The sequence below is a fragment of the Olea europaea genome, chromosome 16 (genome assembly GCF_002742605.1).
Source record: "Olea europaea var. sylvestris chromosome 16, O_europaea_v1, whole genome shotgun sequence".
Taxonomy (NCBI): domain Eukaryota; kingdom Viridiplantae; phylum Streptophyta; class Magnoliopsida; order Lamiales; family Oleaceae; genus Olea; species Olea europaea.
The window spans coordinates 132,916-145,029 of NC_036252.1; the positions used below are offsets into that span (position 1 = coordinate 132,916).

Consider the following 12,114-nt stretch of genomic DNA (forward strand, 5'->3'; position numbering starts at 1 on the left):
AAGAAAGAGAAATATGTAAGATGTTTGTCCAACATTTCGGGTCCTTGAGCACATTAAAGATCCCCAATGTACTGCAACAATGATTTTCAAGGATTAGGTTTTCAACTTTTATGCTGCAGAATTCTCTCGTTTTTGGCTTACATTGGGAGGACTAGGAATATTGTCTAATGGTAGAGTTGGTTGTTACTCCAACCAAGCCTAATCCAATTTTGTGAAATTTTCGGCCTTTAAGTTGATAATTGGCATAAATTTTTTGGGTGATATTTAAGCTAATGCACATTTTGTTTGGGTGTCTATTTGTCTAGTCGATTCTTGAGAATTAGACTCAGTGCTTGTTTGGTACAGATTAAAAGTCAATTAAAATTAATTTTTTGACCGTTATTTTACTATTCCAGCTGTCATTTTTGAATTATTCTTATAGGTAGGATCCCCTTTATCTCTAACGGTCAAAAAATCAATTATAAAAATTCCTACTAAACAAGCTCTCAATTTGTTGCACGAGTCTAGTTTTTTTACTTTTGATTAGATCGTATATATTATTATTATTATTATTATTATTTGGCTTAGTTTTTTAAATCCTATGGAATATAAATTCCACGCAAAGGAAGACTTTGATCGACTTCCAGTAACACAAATCTAGAGAAAAGTGTAATAAGGTTCATTTACAGTCAAAAACCGCAACGCAAATCAAGAGAAAAGTGTAATTAGATTCATTTACAGTCAAAAGCCATAAAGAATAAAGATGAAATTTACTAGGGTGGTAGGTCAAGGGTAGACTCCAAAAGGTGATATCATTCGATGAAGACCATATGAATCATGACGAATCTATAGAAGAGAACAGACAAATTTATGTTGAATTGGTCCAAGTGATCTGTCTTCGAACATCAATTTGCATTCCTTGATGGTTTCATTAATGTTCAAATGTCCATGTTTTACAAAACCTGATTGGATTCTATCACAGGCTAAATAGTCGAATGACATATCATTTTCACTTTTAAATGTTTAAGCTATCGGACAAGATATCACAAGAAGAAATAGTATTTCTTGATTCAAATCTCACCACCTTCATCCAAAAAAAAAAAAAAAAAAAAAAAAAAAAAAAAAACACCCACACCACATGTGTCTATTTCTAGTTAAAAATATGAGTATAAATAAATTAAGAAATATAATCGATTTTAAATAATTAAAGCAAAGAGACAAGGTGGAGAATGAGTTGTTTCTAATTGGCATCTTTCTCCAACAAATGTATATGTTTTTCTTTTGTGAACTTGACAGGGTGGAAAGCAATCAATCCACAAAAATCAAGCTCCGATCAACTATTCTATTGGACATGATATGATAACTTTCTTTATTGAATTATAAAACCTTCATGAACGTTTGGATTAAATTCCAAGTCTTGCAGGGACTTGATACGTTCATTATCAATCATTATCCATGGTGAGTCATGTGAAAAGGAAAATACCAAATATTTGAAAGGGATTTTTTGAAATTAGAGGCAAGAAAATATTTCCTGCTCACACGACAAACCGCACGAAGCTTCCTTCCTAGAAGTCTACCTTACCTGAGAAGTGGAAAATGTAGAAGGCCTATATAAACCTGCCCTACTGTACTTGAGATACACAGAAATCCAATACTATGGAAGGACGACATGCATTTTTCCCTACAAACCTCTGCCTATCCATTTTTCTCATTATAGTGCTTCCTGCACTTACCCATGGCTTGGGAACTGATCAAGCCAGTTCGCTCATGGCCTTGCGGAGGTTGAAAGTGGACTCTCGAGGCATAGCACCAGATGAGAAATGGACAGAAATGAGTGTTAATGGTTCTGAGAGAATGGTTTCTGATGTAGGAAATATGGAATATGATATGATAAAAGGTGGACTTCCTGGACAGCCATTAGGGGTTACATTTAAGCAATATGCAGGATATGTTAATGTCGATGAGAAGAAAGGGAGAAGCCTTTTCTATTACTTTGCAGAGGCTGCTGAGGATCCTTCTTCTAAACCACTTATTTTGTGGCTCAATGGAGGTGAAAACTCTCTCCCTCTAACACCCACGCTCGCACCCGCACCCACATCCACATTGAGCATGTATCATTCACGTGTCGAGACTGTGGTAAAGAAAAAAAATGAATATAGTCTTCAGGTGATAAGGCATGTTGAAAATGGATTACAAATAAGTTTGTCTCGTGCCAAGAGTTTAACATTTTAGATGAGTGTAATGTTGATTCTCTATTTAAGTGTCACAACATGAAAGTATTACTCTTTTGCAACTAACTAAACTAGATTCACAGTTCCACAAATTAAAGTGTAATTAACCGAACACGTCATGTTTAACTTGTTCTTTTGTTTGTCAATTCTCAATTTATCATTTTTTTTAACGATCTATCCCTATGTTAAACTGTTAACTTACGTACTATCCGCTTTGGGTGAACACTTACCCGCTTACCCCTCACGAATTTCTATCTCGTCTCCAAAATTCGAACACATGACCTTCCCCTTAATAGAGACTTGAGATAAAATCATGATACCAATTGGTCAAAAAAATTAGGGCGTACATGGTAGTTGGTAAACAGTATTAACAGTGCATCACATGGAAACAAATAAGATTTTTGTTCATTTTTCTTTCTTAATCCTTTGTTGATTGATCTGCCCTCCAAAACATGCCATTGTTAAATGTTTTTCTTGAATACATGATATAAGTTGTTAACCTTATGCACAGGACCTGGTTGTTCATCACTTGGAATGGGAGCAATGACTGAACTTGGACCTTTTGGGGTCAATCCTGATGGTAAAACACTTTATAAAAGAAAATTTGCATGGAATGAAGGTATATACATATAAGATTTGAAAGTACTTTCATCTTATTACTTTGTGTGCGCAAGCTGCCAAGTAATGGTACAGGCTAAATTAACTTGAATGGAGTTTATACTTTCATGTATGTGATGCAGTTGCAAATACATTGTTTCTGGAGTCGCCTGCAGGCGTTGGATTCTCTTACTCGAACACGACCTCAGACTATGACCAATCAGGAGACAGAAGAACCGGTATAACACCTACTGCTACTTGGCTCGACATAATACTGAACAAAATTTTTGTTCTTTTTCTTATTAATACTCTGGTCTCTGCTATGTCTGCTCTACTTACCAAAAAAGCCATCAATGAAATGTTTTCCAGTTTGGACTTGTTAAATAAAATAAAATTTTGAAAGCAATCACCAAAATTAGATAATTATCTCTACCATGCTCTCACTTCTTCAATTCAACTAAGACCATATTCTGAAATTTTTAGTCGAATAAATATCTAGACAAGGAATTTTTTTTTTCAATTATCAACTCAAAGTGGTTGCCTTATTTTTCCAAATATTACGATTCTTGGATAAAATTTTGTAATCCTAGTTCAATATTCTGTTATGTTGCAGCTGAGGACGCGTATACATTTTTGATAAACTGGTTCAAGAGGTTCCCTCATTACAGAACAAGGGAATTCTATATAACCGGAGAGAGCTATGCAGGTAACTTTCAACCAAAAACTTCACCTTCCTACGTAAAAGAAATAATTAGAGTAAAATAAGAAGAAAAGAGTAAGAAGCTACTTTTAATATAAAACATTCATATGACTTTCTCAATGAGTGGATATAATCTGGACTCTCGATTCCAGGAATAATATTTTCACTCTTTTTTCAAGAACAACCTAAAGCTCCATTAAAAATCTGAAATGATTTTTTCATTATCACAAATATGGGGATGGCATTTCATAGAAAAGTATCTGTCTGCATAGTGGATGTCCGATATGAACTTCTATAATAATGTGGCAGGTTACTATATTCCCGAGTTAGCAGATGTAATTGTCAGCAGAAACAAGAAGGCACACTCAACTTCAAAAATCCTTCTTAAGGGCATCATGGTAAACATATTATTTTTATTTTTCAGAAATATCACTTTAATACTAAAGAAATTATAGAGAAAATTCTGTCATACCTTTTCATTAATAATTGATAGATTTATATACAAACTAGGCACATTCCTAAAATTAAGTAATCATATAACTACTAAATAGGATAATTGCAAACTGTAGAAATTAATCTGAAAATTAATTGTATTGTACTATATTTAGTATTCTAGAACTAGAAAATTTGACTTTCGCCAACAAGTACATTGAAATTTTCTCAGTTTTTCTTGTATTATAGAGCAGATCTGCTATCTTTTATTTTTATTTATTTTTAAACAAAACCATTTGCGTTAGTGTGGTTAGTAATAATTAAAATAATAGTAGAAAATTGATAGAGGTGGAGACAAAGATTAATTTTATTTCTTAGAGGATAAGGTAGTTGTCAAATTATCATTTGCTATAAGATGAAATTCAAACAAGTAATGCTACCAAGTCAAGTAAGAAGAGAAAGCTTATTAGATGGTCAAAGTCGTATTTGATTTTTCATCTTCTAAAAAGAAAAATGAGAGTTGTATATGTTATGTGGCAAGCAACGCAAACCGCCTTACAACATCTATAAATAGGCTTGGATATGGATTTGTTCATAGCATGTGTTCTATTAGTATGTGCTGAACAATTGAGCACTAAATGAGAATTAAAGATTCAGTTTTTTATCGAAAGAGAGAGACTAAACTTGAGATACATGTAGCTCCTATTTAGAATTCATCTTGTACTCCACTGTTCCTATTTTATAGTAAAGTCGCATTATTTCTTTAGTGAAATCTTTGTCTCCAAGTTTTGCTATCTTTTATTATCCAAGGTAATAGTCCCCAACAAAAACAACTTAAGAGGGGGCCCTAACCTCCAGCAAGTGAAAAGTAAAATGCTGCAAAACAAATGATGAGACTTATCCCACCAACGGGGGAAGTACATGAGAAAATAAAGAAAGAAGGCTTAAAACTGATTCTAGTTTGAATACTTCGTTCTGCATGTCTTCTTATGCGTTGTGGTGCACTTGAAACTGTAGGCCTTATCTTACAAATCATATCCATAGTTCGTAGGTATCCTATTGAACACGTCCGCGATATCTTCATCACCATGTGCCTCGTGGTAAATGTCTTGTTAATAAAACTCTGCATCAAGATCGCTCACAATCATGTCACAAATCTGGTTGCTTGTGCCTACATCCTCAACTTAATTAACTGCCATCCCTTTAGGAATGTTCATGTTATCCCAAGACGGTGGATTGTCCTCAACATTGTTTCTTAAAGTGAATACTTGTCATCCATGCCTCAAAACACGCTCTTTTGTATTGGCATGAAGGTCCGCTGATTTCTCAATTAACTGCAACTGGGTCGGAGAATTGTCGAAATTTTGCAATCGTGTCCACTGACTTTTGAGATATGCATTGTCATACATTCATAAATGCTGATGCTACAAAGTTCAAGTTTCCATATCTTCTTTCTTGAGAGCATGTAACTTTAGAAAGGTATTTAGTCTATGCTCATATTATTTCTAATCTTGTAGATTGGAAACGGGATAATGAATGTTGCTACAGACACGAAAGGCATGATTGATTTTTTTTGGAGCCACGCATTAATTTCAGACGAAACGTATCAAGGGCTTACAGGGCACTGCAAGGCAGGAAGCTCAAAATGTGGAAGTTTAGATGCAGCAGAAATTGGATCAATAGACTTTTACAATATATATGCCCCCTTATGCCCGTCTTCGTTCAAACTGTCAAATACGGCGAGAAAACATGTAGGATATGATCCTTGTGAATCAGAATATGTTTACAGCTATCTTAATCTTCCTCAAGTACAGAAAGCCCTTCATGCAAACAGAACAAAACTGTCCTACAATTGGCAACTTTGCAGGCAAGAACCTTGATATTTTGTGAATACTACGTTTAATACGTTAGATTAGACTGTCACCTAATACTCTTTCTTAATCTTGTCTAATTCTTTTCCCAAAAAATATAATTATCCTTGATATTTCTTGAATCGAGTTCCTAGATATTTAGACAAAATTTCTGTTTTTCCCAGTGTTGTGATCAATTCCTGGAAGGACAGCCCATCAACAATGTTTCCAATATATAAGAGGCTTATGGCCTCGGGTCTAAGGATACTTCTTTACAGGTAAACATAATTCTTATTTATAAAGCTGAAGATCTCTTCAGTTAGAAGCAACAGGCGTTGGGTTATAAAATTCTCGTGGGGGTTCATTTGAGTATGTCTAAATAGATACTATATATTTATAGATCACTGTCATTTCGTTCTGTTAAGGGTTTCGAATAGGCATGGGACACCTTTTTTTTTAATTGGAGAACCCTTTTCACCTTTTCGAGCTTCAATTGAATTGAGAAATATGTTTGATGAGCCCTCTTTTGTAGCGGATAGATTTCGCATATGCTAATATACATCTTCGTCAGTGGCGATGTGGATGCAGTTGTTCCGGTGACTGGTACACGATATTCCATTGGTGCTATGAACCTTAAAGTGATCAAACCTTGGCGTCCTTGGTTGGATGAAACCGATGAAGTAATTAAACTTCAATGTCTTTTTTAACTATATCTTTTTGACATTTTTGGTATGATGGACTGTATCAAGTTCTTCGTACCAAACACTCTCTTATTCGATTGGCAAATGAGTATATTTTTTATTTTTAGTCTCAACTGAGCCAAGTTATATAAAATGCAGGTGGGTGGATACCAAGTAGTTTATGATGGTTTAACTTTTGCAACAGTTCGTGGCGCTGGTCATCAGGTTCCACAATTTCAGCCCCAGAGAGCTTTCACTTTACTGAAAGTATATCTTGCAGATCTTTTTTAAAGGGATTGTCTTGAAAAGAAACGTTTTTATGTCAGCAACAGAAGTTGAACTTATGGAATTGTTGATCTAGTAGCAGTTGAATGAAAATAAGAGGGATTTGGTGTAGATTCTGCGCATCAAATCAATTATTAGTTTTCTTATTTTTCGAAGTATAACAAATGATTGAAATATAATTTGAGGTTAGTCATTCTAAATTTGTATTTCTCTTTGAAGACTCATTAATGAACTAATGTCACATACAATACTGGAGAGTCCCTCTAAAACACATCATTTATTTTATATTTCGACTTTTTATTTTTACGCAGAATTTTTTTTCATACTGAATACTCTTAAAAAAGAAGAATGAAGAACCTGTCCTTTACAAATTATTTCCAATAAATTTAGAGTCAACTACAAAAATTTTGTTTTATCTTTACGTTCAGTTCATTGTCCAAAATAAAAATAAGACGAAACTGTGAACCTCATCTTTCCATGTTCAATAAATGAATTTCATTTTAACTATACTACAGCTGCCCGGGCAGATACTGCCACCTTTGTAATGACAAAGTTGAAGCAAACAAATTCCAATTATTTAGTTAGTTATAGGGGGATAATTTAACAAAGTCAGGCCAGTTGATTTGTTAGGACATCTTTGTCAAAGCTGCTAAGCATCTCTTGTGTCGTCGTTTTGTTTTTAGCACGTAAAAGTTCAATATTCTGCTTGACTCGTTCTCTTTGTCCCAAAATTGTTATGAAATTGGTAAAGGAGAACTATCACAGAATACTGAATTTCAGTAAGATATGATTAAAAAATAAACAGCCATAATTCGCTGTTTTCAAGAATTGTTACCAATACAAATATCATAATACAGCAGAAGTGGCGAGAAAAACAGGTCCGAGGAATTGAAAGAATGCTAACTGCACTTGTTTTGTTTATTTCTTTTTCGTGCCTTCTGGCCTCGATACAATGCTATGGTGGGAGAGGATTCGACCCCCTACGGAAACTTATCACGGATCAACGGTTCAAAAGATCAGTTGATTATCTGAACGAGGAGGCTGCAACTCATTATTTGCCAGTTTATGTAGGATCTCAGGAGGGCCTAAAGGATGCTGACAGGGTATTAATGTTGCCGGGGCAACCAAATGGAATAAATTTTTCTCAGTATTCAGGTTATGTTACTGTTGATTTAAAGGCTGGCCGGGCACTTTTCTATTATTTTGTTGAGTCTGAAGAGCCTTTGACTAGGCCTCTAGTCCTGTGGTTAAATGGAGGTATGTTTCTGCTGATCTTTTTATTAATGTTATACTCATTGCTCAATTTCCATTTTCATAAGTATCTCGAATGGAAGAATAATTATCTGTTTTTTGACAGGACCTGCCTGCTCGTCTTTAGGAGCTGGAGCAATGACAGAACTTGGACCATTTCGAGTCAATAACGATAATAAAACTCTATCGTATAACAAATACGCGTGGAATAATGGTGAGTTTAAGCATGCCCTCAAATTAGTGCCCAGTTACTTTTTGAAAGCATGTTTGGTATAGACCATTAGACAGATAAGAGTCGTGTCCAATACTCCTTACCTAACACGCCCCTAAAAGAAGAGTGTTAAAACCATGATCCTGGATATGCAGTGGCAAATGTTCTCTTCTTGGAGTCGCCGGCTGGTGTTGGATTTTCATACTCGAATACGTCCTCAGATTATGTTACTGGAGACAAACAAACTGCAGCAGATTCTTATACCTTTCTACTAAACTGGTTGGAAAGATTTCCAGAGTACAAAGCCAGAGATTTCTTCATAGTTGGAGAGAGTTATGCTGGTCATTATGTGCCTCAACTTGTCGATCTAATCCTTAACAACAAGATGACAAATCAGACTGTCATTAATTTAAGAGGAATTTTAGTAAGTGCATATTATCATCCCACATAAATTACTTCTCAGTGTATACTATGGACATTGGGTAAGGAGGAATTGACAGGATAGTATTAAGAAAGAAAATTAAATTGCTGTCCGGTTTCCTATCCAATACTTTACCATATATGATTTGATATGCAATTAAAGGCCAAGCATTTTGTAAGGAATTTTAACATGAATGTGGCATGATTTTTTCAGATTGGGAATGCATTTATCGACTTTGAGGATGAGCTCAGAGGTTCGTATGAGTATCTGTGGTCACATGGTCTCATATCAGACGAACTTCATGATGGAATTGTCTCAAATTGCAATTTTTCTTCCATATCAGAAGTCTGTAATGCATACATTGATCAAGCAGATGAGGCTAGAGGGAACGTCTTCATGTACAACATTTATGCTCCCTTGTGTTCTATATCTTCAAACATTCCTTCGGTACACTTCAGTTACTCATTTTTCATTATCCTTAAAAATATAAACTAAACATAAACCAGACAAAAACACGAAAATCAGGAAAATATCACGGAGATTCTCTTCCTCGACTGTGGATGGTAATCTAATCGCCTTTTATCTAACGTAAAAACAGATATCTGGATTCGATCCATGCTCGGAGAATTATGTCTACAGCTACTTGAACACTCCTGAAGTGCAGAAAGCCCTTCATGCCAATGTCACTGGAATTTCTGGACCATGGGAATCTTGCAAGTACTACAATTCTAATATTGAATATCGATTCATTTCAAAATTTCCTTAGAATTTTCCTTTTTGTTGATCAATCTGTATACAGTTTTGATGTAGGCATTAACTGGAAGGACATGCCAGAAACAGTATTGCCTACCATTAAGGAGCTGATGGGTACTGGCATTAGCATTTGGCTCTATAGGTAACTACGGATAATTGTTCCCACCTCATCTAATAGTTTAAAGTTACCGAATTCAAAGAAATTTATTCAACAGAAGGCTTAATCTCTAAAAACGTGCATTTGCAGCGGAGATACGGACGGAGCAGTGCCAGTAATAACAACAAAGTATTCGATAAACAAACTCGGCCCCTCAGTAAAAACTTCATGGTACCCATGGTACGCTGGAGACGAGGTAACAAATAACTCGTTAAGTTTCTCAATTTTCTTCATCTACATCTCACTAAAACTCATCCGAGACAATTTCTGCATTGTTTTTAAGGTTGGAGGCTATGCAGTTGAATACCAAAATTTTACATTTGTGACTATTAGAGGAGCAGGACATTTTGTTCCAAGTTACCAGCCTGAACGTGCCCTCACTTTCTTCTCATCCTTCTTAGAGGGAAAGCTTCCTCCACGTCACAACTGACCGGGTATCGAGATATGACTACAACCATATAAGTCCTTACTCTTAACAGATTTGGAGTCGACTCAGCATATCAATATAAATATTAAAAATATTTGATGTTAGTTCGATCAAATATACTCATCTCAGTTTTCACTTTTAGGTTTCATCCACGATATCATTTTCCAACTAAGTTTAACTCAAGAGGCGACTCGAATTAAGAGTAGGAAGATGACAAGATTTCATCTTGCAAACGACCTCAGTGGCATGTTTGGCATGAGGATTATACATCAATGAAATATGCGGCAAAAGGAAATGTTTAATTTGTCGTGTCCTAAAGACCTAAAATGGTTGTTTTACATGGATAACCATCTTAGTATTAGTAAAGATGTCTAAGTGTTAAAGTAGTGAATTTGGTCATTTGACTTGAGGTCACATATGAGGACTGACACACTTTGATGGCGTTGGACGTTACTTTATGTAACTAAAACGGCATCGTACATATATATCGAAAATCATATAAAGATTGATGAATGATCAATGTGGGATTCATCACTCTTTGATGGTAAAAAATTATGACCTGCATTTTATCCAACTAACATTGATTAATGAATTCCTCGACTCGGGTAGAGTAATGAATTGAAAGGGGCTTCAACTGCAACTCTTATTAATAAGAAAAACTTTGATGGGGCGGTCGACCGCCCAATGGGGAGCCATCACCTCATCGGGTGGCCAACCCTCACCCAGTGAGGTGAGACCACCCGATAAGATGGTGGCTCTCCATTGGGTCAACATATTGGTGTTGATGAATAGTATGACTAGTTACATCGAAATTGAAATATATCCATATCTCATAATTAATTGAGTCGAACATGATGAAATGATTATATTTCTATCTTAATCTATCAAAATGGTTCTGTCAAACCACATGGATTACTTTGTTAGATATCAATCTTGAACTGTGAATTAATTAATTTGGGTAAGTTAATGATAAGTTAAAAAGTATTTTGATTTATATTATTGTGATTAGATGAGGATACTAATATCACAAGGTTAGTCATCGTGAATGGGAACCCGATGAGCCACACATAAAAGTGAGAGTAAATTTGGAATTAGACCTGGTATGAGTGGGAGATTATAAGTATTATATCTTATGTCCAATCGTCTAGTGAACTTAATAATTACTGTTTAATTAATTGGATTAATTATTCTTGAACTCAATTAGGTTAGGCCTTTAATAATCTTAATGGAAGTAGGATTCACATAGCCTAGGTTCAGGGTTTTAACAATTTGGTCTTGATTAATTACTTGTTAGCACAAGAAAGAGGCAAAAACTGTGAACTTTGTTTTCTCCTAAAATCATGTCGTCCCTGTGCATTCATTCTTGCTGTGTGGATTATGCACGTAAAAAGACTTATGCTTAAGCATTATTGACATCTATATGCAAGTGACCGGATTTTGTGTTGCGTGTGCGTGGTATCTTGTATAAACCTATTCGATTAGTCTTTATTAAATACTAACAAAACTTTTCTCATGACAATTGGCTCCAAGAATAGTTCGTTCCTATAAAGCAACACAAAACTATTTCAAGATCAGAGAAACAAACTTTTACATTTCAACACAATTTTTAAACAGAACTTAGACGGGGAACCGAGCAATGACATGCACGTTTAGCAAAACCATCAAAATTAAAGTAAGCCGCATCGCTTTGACGCTACCTTTGCACAAAATTTAGGTCAAGCTTTGGATATATCTCCAATTAATTATTAATTTATACCACATTTGGCAATATCCAAAGTCAATATTGAAAATATATTATATATGAAACGGAAAAAAACATTTCTTCGTGAACATCGAGATCCTAGCTAGAGTTATACATACCAATACGATTAGTTAGGACAATTAGGCACGGACCGAAGAAAATTTTCATTTATTTATGTTTTTAACATATTTCTTTATGTGCAATTTGAAATTTATTATTTATGAACGCCAACAACATTTATATGGACTTAAACGGTATGCAAATAGAACACGACAGTCCATTACAAAATAATCAAGCCGGATGTAAAAGGCGGCTATGATAAAGTCAATCACGTAACCCCCCACTCACCCCATCTCTTAGGGTATATATATAGCATCTTTCGTTACAGTTTTGCCATTT

The 12,114-nt window shown here is 35.0% G+C and overlaps 1 protein-coding gene across 1 annotated transcript; it reads left to right on the forward strand.

The window, feature by feature from the left end:
• The first annotated feature begins 1,396 nt into the window (after positions 1-1,396).
• On the forward strand, positions 1,397-10,078 carry LOC111412886. The gene is made up of 17 exons (XM_023043754.1): positions 1,397-2,029; positions 2,722-2,829; positions 2,951-3,046; positions 3,421-3,513; positions 3,817-3,905; positions 5,457-5,806; positions 5,975-6,067; positions 6,361-6,469; positions 6,629-6,757; positions 7,555-8,011; positions 8,112-8,219; positions 8,372-8,640; positions 8,851-9,084; positions 9,236-9,354; positions 9,437-9,532; positions 9,638-9,743; positions 9,831-10,078. The coding sequence occupies exons 1-17, from the start codon at positions 1,636-1,638 to the stop codon at positions 9,975-9,977; spliced, it is 2,997 nt and encodes a 998-aa protein (XP_022899522.1). The 5' UTR covers positions 1,397-1,635; the 3' UTR covers positions 9,978-10,078.
• Positions 10,079-12,114: the final 2,036 nt, after the last annotated feature.